The 9,392-nt window shown below is 46.6% G+C and overlaps 1 protein-coding gene and 1 long non-coding RNA gene across 2 annotated transcripts; one reads left to right on the plus strand and one right to left on the minus strand.

Moving 5' to 3' along the window:
• The first annotated feature begins 3,269 nt into the window (after positions 1-3,269).
• Positions 3,270-5,430, plus strand: LOC120411102. Its single transcript, XR_005603516.1, has 2 exons — positions 3,270-3,308; positions 3,423-5,430. It is a non-coding gene; the product is annotated as an uncharacterized LOC120411102 (long non-coding RNA).
• Positions 4,244-9,389, minus strand: KIAA2013 (KIAA2013 ortholog). Its single transcript, XM_019289670.2, has 2 exons — positions 8,320-9,389; positions 4,244-7,572 (listed from the first exon to the last, which is right to left on the minus strand). Exons 1-2 carry the CDS (start codon positions 9,290-9,292, stop codon positions 6,713-6,715), a joined length of 1,833 nt encoding a protein of 610 aa, XP_019145215.2. The 5' UTR covers positions 9,293-9,389; the 3' UTR covers positions 4,244-6,712.
• Positions 9,390-9,392: the final 3 nt, after the last annotated feature.

Raw genomic sequence — 9,392 nt, forward strand, 5'->3', positions numbered from 1 at the left:
TAAAATGCAGAGCTATTCCAATACCAATGGAAAACTTGTGTCATTGTGGGATAATTTTTTGTATACACAAGTTGCTAAAAATCCCCATTTAGGTGGACCTTGGATCCAGGCTATATAAACAACTTGGGTAAAAAGAATTCCAAATTAGTTGCTTATTATCTGTATTTTGCATTTCCATTGCCTTGAAAAGTTCATCACAAAGGTGTTCACAGAAGGAAAATGTTAAATGAATTATTCTAACACTTGGTGGTACGTCAGCAGTAAGTGTCTGATATATTCAGACAGTGATAGATTCAGATGTGTTTGTGGGGTTGGATTAGTTGATTTCTAGAGGCTCCCTTCCCACCTTAATTAGTGTACAATTCTACGACTGCTTGGAATTTTATTTTGGTCTGGGGTCTGCTTTTGTTTTGTTTTATTTTGTTTTGTGTGTAACTGAATGGCATCTACTGCATTGTACTGACTGAAAACCTGTATCTTCTTTCCCAGATCAAGCTGCATGTGTTTTAGCATGCCAGCCTTCTTCAATAAACCAGACTGTAATCACTTTGAAGGGGAACATACTTCAGCCATACAAAGAACCAGCTGTCCATGATGAAGCAGAAATCCTGGTATGGTGTGGTGAATCAGACTCCATTCCTTTCCTATTTCCCTTTGTTAGATCAGCAGTACAGCCCTGGAACAGAACAGGGTTCCTGCAGCATTGCAAATGAGCCTGTGTGCACCCCAGAGCAGTGCTGACCTGTGCTATAACACACTGTGAGCTTGTTAATGAAAAAGAGCAAAGCACTTTCATTCACAGGACAAAGCAGGCAAGAGCAGGCATTTACACCCCTCCAGAGCTGTTGCCACAAAAAGGAAGTGTCTTAATTAATTAGTGACATTTGAGATCAGTGACTAGATATCAACACTTACCCCTGTCTCTTTTTTCCTTTTTATCTTCTACTACAGAAACTTGCTATCCTCTGTCACCTTTCCATCCACCAACCACTGAAAAACTGTTGCTGGTTATTTGAAAAACAAACATCTCTACCCTCTAAGTTGGGACACACATAGTGAACAAACTTATTAGAATGAAAACGAATATCATAATGCCAGTTTTGTAACTAGAGCTGTGTTGTACACACAGACCAAACTAGGGGTTCAAAAATGCTGAAATAAATCTAATGTTTAATGTCAGGATTAAAAAGCAGCAAAATCCCTGATTTCCAGAGCTTCCATTCAGCGGTAGGTACTGTTTTGGATGAAAGATGCCTGGAGCACGTATGTGGAAGGCAGAAATACAGAATGCTTTGCTCTTTTGTCTGCCTCTCAAGAACATATTTTCCTACCCAGACAATACCACTTGAGAAAGCTGCATTTTGAATTGCAAATTAGATCAACCAAGCCCTGTTCTGACATCTTGTAGTTATTATCTGACAAAGGCAGAAACCAGGATTAACAGTGCAGAATTGAGATTCTCATTTTTTTCCCATTAATTTGTTGGCTCTTTTCTTAGTGTCTGAATTTACAAGCTAAACAACATGTTATGCTGCTCAGTTTAACTTCCATGTCACTATCATTTTCACTGAATTCCAACTAAAAGTATAAATTTCAGATGGTTAGTTACTATTTTAACTTTCCTCATTTGTTGTGTGCTTGTAAACATGGAATTTTGTTTAATTCTTTTAGCATTTCTGCATTTCACAAATATAACCTTCTGCTCTCTTGCATACTGTAAAAATAGAGAAACCCTGTTTCTTTTTCCCCTTCCTCATGGAGGAATTCTGGAACACTTCTTTTGTTATGGAGGAAATGCTCCTAGCAATCATAATATATTTAATGTTGTCGTGGTTTAGCATAGTTTGGGTTTTTTAGTTAAAGAGGGCTCCATCAGCCACAGAAGTGATTCTTTGCAAAGAGGTGCTTACAGGTTCCTCTAGACACAATAGAAGCAATCAACTGGCTAGTTTGAATATTGGCAACTTTTTAAAGCCACTTAAGAAGCTTGACACGCCTCTGTGATCCACATGTAAGAACGAACAAATCCCGGGAAAGCTCTCTTGCTTCTGGCTTTCGGACAGGTAACTGGGCAGGGGGGCCCGGGGTGCGGCCCAGCGGGGCCGGGCCAGGCCCTGCTCGGCGCGGCCAGGCCAGGTCGGCCGCAGCACGGCTTGGCTGAAGATCTCAGCCGCTTCTGCTCGCTGGACACCCGGCACAGGCCCTCAGTGCGGGCCGGGCCGGCCAGAAGACAGCCACCCTGGAGCCGAGTGGCCTTGTTCCGTCCGCGGCCCTGCTCCGTGCAGGCGGCCCGGCAGCGCGGCGCGGCCAGGCCGGCCCTCGCCAGTGCGGCCCGGCAAAGATCGTGTGACCACCAGCGAGAGGCGAATTCCAGCTGCATGGCCCGGGTGAGATGAACTCTCTTAGTGCTCTAAGATTCTCCAGAACAGATGAAGCCTGCAGCCATCAATCCTCTCCCGAGTCAGAGGAAGAGGAAAGGTGAAGGCACGTGAAGCAAACACCATAAAGACACCCGAGTCAGTGAAGAAGGAAGAGCTGAAACCCTGAGAGAGGCGAAAGAGGAGATGCTTCAAACCTAGAAGCTGAAATTCTGTTGTAAAGCTATGGTGATGGACTATGATACATCAGAGTACCCGCTGTAATTTCATGAAGCATGGGGGGTGGAGCGTTCAAATTGCAATTGTGAGCAAAAGCACCTGTGCTGAAATAAGCAAATGAAGTAGATGTGATTTGATGAGAAGCTTGAACAGAGAGAGAGATGAAGTGATGAAGACCCTTACCTCTCAGGGAAAAAGAAGAAGACCTCTGTTCCTAGAGATGAACATGCTCCCAGAGATGGGTGAAGAGAACCTTTGCTTCTGAACAGCCCAACCTTAAAATGGTACCCCATTAGCTCAAGACTGGACCCTCAAAAACAGTTGTGGGGAAAGCTGTAAGTTGAGGGAAGGGACTTTCACATGTGAGCAGAGAACCAACCCGGGCAGCTGTCTTGCTGTGACATTGAAGCCATGAGAGAACTGTTTCTTGTGGAGATGTCTCCATAGCATGAGCAAGAGAGACTCCTCCCCCTAAGTGAACTGAAGAGATTATTATAGAGGTGGTAAACTGACTGAAAAAAAATCTCAAGGGTTGTCTTTTTACGTTGTCAGTGGGAGAAGGGAGAAAGGTGGGGGGAAGAGAAGTGTTCTGAAGGTTTAGTCTGACTTTTTTTTCTTTCTTTTAGGTCTGTTAATAAACTTCTTTATATTCTTTTAAGTTTTGTGCCTGCTTTGCTTTCTCCTAATTCTTATCTCACAGAAGGAAAATTAGTAAGTAATGGATATTTTGAACCAAACCACTACAAATGTAAAACCCTCTCAAAGCTGTTTTGTTTTTTGTTCTATTCATGCTTTATGTGATGATAGCTTATCCATCTTTTCCAGGCCTAAACAGTCTTCCTTGGACTCCGTGGGCATCATGCTGCTGGCAATTCTGCCAGGGAACATCAAATGGCTCGGCCTCCAGCTGATACCATGGTGGCTTGGAAATAGCCCCCTGGAAGCTCTTATCATCTTCATGCCAGATGTTTCACAGAAACTAAGCAGCTCATGGAACTTCAGTGAGAAAGAGAAGGAGCTTCTGGTATGTTCTGTTAAAGCAGAATAGCAAATATCTCCTTAAATACACAGTGTACCTGTGTACAATTTATAATGGACTCTGTTGTTTCCCTGTCTTTATTCCCCTGAAGGGCAGTAACTCTGCTATACCAACTAGTAAATGGAATTGTCTGCAGAAAAGTTACAGACACTGAAATCTGCTTTTCTGAGGGATGTTTTTCATCTGAAACCAGATAGTAACCCCTCTGAAAATCTGAAGTTAAATCCTGACCCAGTTTTTCCTTGGGACCACCAAGGAAAATTCATTACTTGCTGGATGGCTGTTAAATCTGCTGCTTGATGGTTCCCTGGGATTGTTTCGGTGTTCTTCAAAGTAAAGCTTGGCCTTCACTCCTCAGGATAGAATAAGGTTATACTGAGAAAGGAAAGAGAGATGAGCATTACCCTGTGTGTTTTTATCCCTTGTTGTGCCTTCCAGATTGTCTGTTCCTGGCTTATATCCATTTATATATTATTTTCCACACTGTATTTGCAGTCAGTACTGGCCACAGATGTAACACAAGGCTCTGCTTGTCTAAACTGGGTGGGGAGCAAAGGCAGGAGAGAACAGAGACAAAACCAATAAAAAACCCAACCACACTTCAGCAGTCAGATCAGACTGAAAGATATTTATTTAGAAACAACAGCTTTGGTATTTTAAAACCAAACAGCCTGTAAGTCACTAGAAAGTGAGATGTCTTCCCCCATATCCAAAACAAATTCAATGCACAAAGTCTCAATAGGCTTAGAATAAGAAACCTGCAGACCAGCATTTCCAAGTGTATATCCAGAAAACAGCTTCATTAAATTGATTTTGCACTCTACAATTATAAATGCTGAAAAACCTGTTACGAGAACTTAGATATCGACAATTCAATTGACTGTTACTGAAGTGAAGGAAAAATTAACATACTCCCCCTCCCCCCAAGCAATAAATAAAAACTATACCAGAAAGGAAGTTACACTAAAGTTTTCTAGTTAACTCTCAGAAAGAAATCATCATCCTTTATTTTTCTGTAGAATTGAAAAAATCCAAATCAAAATATCAAAGGACTTAGTATATCTTCAAGTTTTTTCACCAAATGGATTAGTTCTAGGGAACTGAACAGCTTACAGGGAAAGGAAACATCTGTTACACAAGCTTCTGGGATAAACTACTGAATCACCACACCTTCCAAGTCTCAGATTCCTGTCATAGCAAGGCACAAAAGGATTGTTGCTTTCAAATGGTCCTTGTTCTCAGCTGCAAAATTGTCAGGTGTCTTGTGCAAATGGAGGCTGAAAGCAGGACTAAGTTCATTTGGACACAGGGATGTTCCCATTCAATTAATGGAACAGGGTGTTAATTTCAACACCATCTATCTTGCTTACTGCTACAGATTCTGAGCTTCAGCTGGCTTCCACTTCTTCCCTGTTTCTGGAATCAAGTTCTGCATCACTTTCATTTGAAGTAGATCCAACTAAGACGAGGCAGCAGAGTTGTTTGCTCTGCAGTGCCCAGGAGGACGAGGTGTCAGGTCAGCCCTGGGCTGTGGCTGTGAAGCTTCTGGGCACTTCAGTGAGAAGAGTCGGGGCAGTCACCTGTAGCAATGGTTAACAAGTCACTTGGTAAAAGGCAGAAGGCAAGTCTTGGAGATGACAAAGGCAACTGGATAGACAACAGTGAAAGGACATAATTACATAATTCCAAGGACACATTTCAGGCGCATGTCAGGGCACAGCTGTTACACAGTAACTGACATCACCTCCTAACCCCTTCCTCCCTTTGCACTGAGGTTTTTTTTGATCATGATCAGAGGCTTGTAACTGCAGTTGTCTGATACACATTTCTATCCTACCTCTTCCTAGGTTAGTTAGTCTAGCTACAAGCACCTCCCACTCATTCTTTTATTGGATCACAGGTATTCAGACCTGCTTGGGATCAGGCTTGATCTCCACTGCTCAACATGACAAAGCCAGTGAATTGACATGGAAATTTCCAACTCACTTTAAACACCCCTTACATACCAACTGTCAAGTTTAGTTCAATACCTTCTGTTCAGCCTTAGCTATCCAAAATTGAATTTGTTTTTATAATTTTGAATAACAGGGCAATCTAAAGCTAGAACTTTTCCTCTGACAGCTCTATTTAGCTATCATCTCATTTTTTTTTTAAACGTAACCTACATTTAACTCTGTTCAGCCCTCAGGAGGGAAGCCTCTGAAAAGCACAACTAGCTCACAAAGCAAATCCAGTCTGGTCTTGCATTTCCACTTCCTATCAACACACAATCAGAAAGTCCCAGTACTAAGAGCAGAACTCACCATCTACTGTCTATTCTGTGCTAAGCTTTTACAGCAAATAAGTTTTCCAAGGCAACTCAAAACAACTTGAAATTCTTTATACCCAGGTAAGACGCATGAAAGTTTGAAGCCAGAACCTCCAACTCACAGTAAAAAGCACTCAGTACTTTCCTTAACACAGCTTTGTATTTTGTCTGACTGGGAGAAACACCAATTAGCATCTTCCCAAAATGATGGTGGTAAGTGTGGTTTGATAGAGGACTGCACAGTGTCTATAATATGAACATGTACCACGAGTCCCAGCAAGTTGGCACCTTCACCTCAGAACAGCAGCCCGCCTTTGGGTGTTCCTGTGTGACACGTCACACGTTCAGGGCAGGCAGGCAGGTGTGCAGGTCTCCACACAGCAGTACAGACAAGTACAGCAGCTCTCTCATATGCTTTCTGGTACTGAATAAAAAGAAACATCATCTCATGACACAACTGCAACTGCTGGCCTAGAAACAAGCAGTGTCCTACGCTAATGTGTGAAAAAAAGACAGAAAGCTGTGTCTGCCTCCACCTGCAGCCTCACAAATGTCTAAGGACAGACAATGAGTTTATCTTTCCTAATGATTTCGTAATGGAGCCCTACTGCTCCAGTCCCTGCCCTAATCCTCCTTCTTGCAAGAGGTCACAGATCTCTTGTTGCAAGAGAGACTGAAAATCATCACAGTCCAAGACAGAGCCTGCCCAGGCACAGCTGACACAACATAAGGCTGACAACACAGTGGAAGCAGCCAAAAGCAGCAGCCTTATACCTTACTCCTGAAGAGTGGCTTGGCTCCCGGCCCACAATATTCATTGTAGATGAGTTTGAACAGAAACAAGTGAAACAAAGTAATTAAGGAGGCCACACTGAACCAGAACAGGAAGGGTAAGCCTGGGTATTGCTTGGCCATGTGTTCCTCATGAGCCAGAATAGCTTTTAGGTGAAGTGTGTGTCTCAGGTCCTGCAAGTGGACCAAATCTGTTGATATATAAAGCAGTGGTGTGATGGGTTGAGTCACCATGACAGGGAAGGTGTGACCTCGTGCCTCTGAGGTCAGCTCCACAGGCTCATTCATACAGCCTGCCTCGCACGCATACAGTCTGACAGGCTTGTCCTGGAATTTCACAGACACATGCAAGAAGGGCTTTCCTTCAGCATCCAGGAGAACAGCTAAATTGATCAAGTCCTTATTGTAATGGATCCCACGTAAGGAATAGCTGTTATGAAGTACGTCAGGGTCAGCCTGAAACTGAAGGTGGTTTTCTGTGAACTGCAGACCCCCAAAACTAAGCACCATTCCCTGCATGAGTCCATGGACTCCAGCTGTCACAAGACCCTTGCATCCCCGTTTCTGGAGAGTTAGCTTCCACAGGTCTGAGAGCTGCAGGATCTGGGTGACACTGGTCAGCTTTGGTGGCCACAGGTTCTCGGCGTGCATGGTCGCATGGCCACTGAAGCAGTGGTCAGCATAGTTCAGGCTGGCTTCAATCTTCTCCCTGTCCTCACCACCGATGAGCGGGTCTAGCAGGGGGGCTGGCACAGTTGACAGCACGTAGTAGAGGGTCATGTTGACAGTCTCACTGGATGGGGTATGTGCATCTGTGATCTTTCTCATTTCAATCCCTGTAGCAAAAGAAAACAACTAATAGTCAGACATTAACTAGGAGGAAAAGAAGATCAAACGTGCATGTTGATGTTCAATACACAGGTGTTCTTTATAACATCTAAGAAACCTTTGTCCATAAAACACCAAAGTGAAATGTTTTCATGTGTTTCTCTAAGAAGATGCTCTCTCTGCTACTTGGGAGTTTGGAAGCTAAGCTCCCACTAAAGACAAAGCTAATTTAATATACAGATGCTTTACAGGGCAGTCATCATGACTGCAAGAATGATCTGTCAAATCTTTTTAAAAAATAACAAGTTCTACATTATTTGGGCAGCTACTCTTTTATGTAAGACATTAAAACCTTAAGAAAAAGCATCTTTGTACGATGGCCCTTAACTTCCATAGAGAATCTGTCTTTTATGCTATTGCTAAAGGTCAACTTTATTTCCAACTGACATGCACAGCAAATCAGTGAAGTTCCTGAAGCCAAGAAGAGCAGCACACACAGAATCATGATTATAAATGTTCCTTCTCATTTTCTGTATTTTCTATATCATTTCTATGATATTTTCTGTATCATTTCCTATATGTAGTCAGGTGTGCTCCTGTAAGGCAAGCTGGGTTCCAAACCAGGAACACTGTTTTACTATCCCACAACCCATCAGGAAGACCAGAGCCTCTGGAGACCTTACAGCAACCAGGACACTGAGCGTTCAGCCACCCTCTAAAGCAATCCCGTGGAAGTTGAGCATCACTTTACTTACCCGAAATGAACAAGTCAGACCAGGTCTGCTGGTGCTCCTGGAAAAGATCTTCCACCCCCATCTGCATCACCTCCAGCATCTCTTTCTTGGCTGCTTCCCTCAGCTTGCTGAAGGTCTCCTCCAGCCTGGAGACCTCGATGGGCTCCGAGGTGTACACCACGGACAGCACGGTTTCGTCAAAGTGCGACTTGGGCGCAACCTGCACCCGGCTCACGAGTTTCTTGGCAGCCACCACCACCAGCACCATCTTGGGGCTGCCGGCCAGCAGCAGGCGGCCGGAGGAGAGCAGGAACTGCCGCTCCTCTACCTTCTCCAGGCTGGTGGCGAAGCGCCCGCCCAGAGCGGACGCGGCGGTGGGGGCCGAGGCCTCGAAGGCGGCCACCCGCTCGGTGGGGTTGGAGATGCGGATGCGTTGCAGGTAGAGATGCGGCCGGCTCCGATGAGCCACCACCTCCTCCCGCACCGTCACGCAGTCCCCGGCGCTGGCCCCGGGCCCCGTCTGGACGCACCGCACCCTTCGCACGGCCCCGTCCCGCAGCGCCGCCAGCGCCGCCCGCGCCTCGCCGCGCCCGCCCAGCGCCCTCAGCCGCACCAGCGCCGGGTACTCGGTGGCGAGTGCCGGGCCCCCGCTGGCCGCCGCGGGCCGCACCCAGAGCCGCCCGGCGGACACGTCCAGCAGCAGGAACCCGTTGCCCGCCAGCGCCAGCCCCGGGGGCCCGCCGGCCCCGGCCGCCTCCTCAGGCAGCGGCAGCGCATCGCCGCGCTGGATCTGCGCCCGCCAGGCGCCCGCGGCGGCCTGAACGCAGAGGGCAGCGGGTCCCCGGGGCTCGGCCCCGCGCCCCGCGCCCCGCGCCCGCGGCGCGCCCAGGTACCAGTAGGCAACGAGCAGCAGCACCAGCAGCAGCAGCAGGCGCCGCGCCCAGCTGCTGGACAGCAGCCCCGGCAGCCCCTTCAGTCGCTGCTGCAGCCACATGGGCGGCGGCGGGGGAGCCCCGGCCCGGCCCTGCCCGGCCCCGGCCCCGCCGCGCCGCACCGGCCCTAAGCCGCCATCGCCGCCGCGCCCTGCGGCAGCT

The sequence above is a fragment of the Corvus cornix genome, chromosome 21, assembly GCF_000738735.6.
Source record: "Corvus cornix cornix isolate S_Up_H32 chromosome 21, ASM73873v5, whole genome shotgun sequence".
NCBI lineage: Eukaryota > Metazoa > Chordata > Aves > Passeriformes > Corvidae > Corvus > Corvus cornix.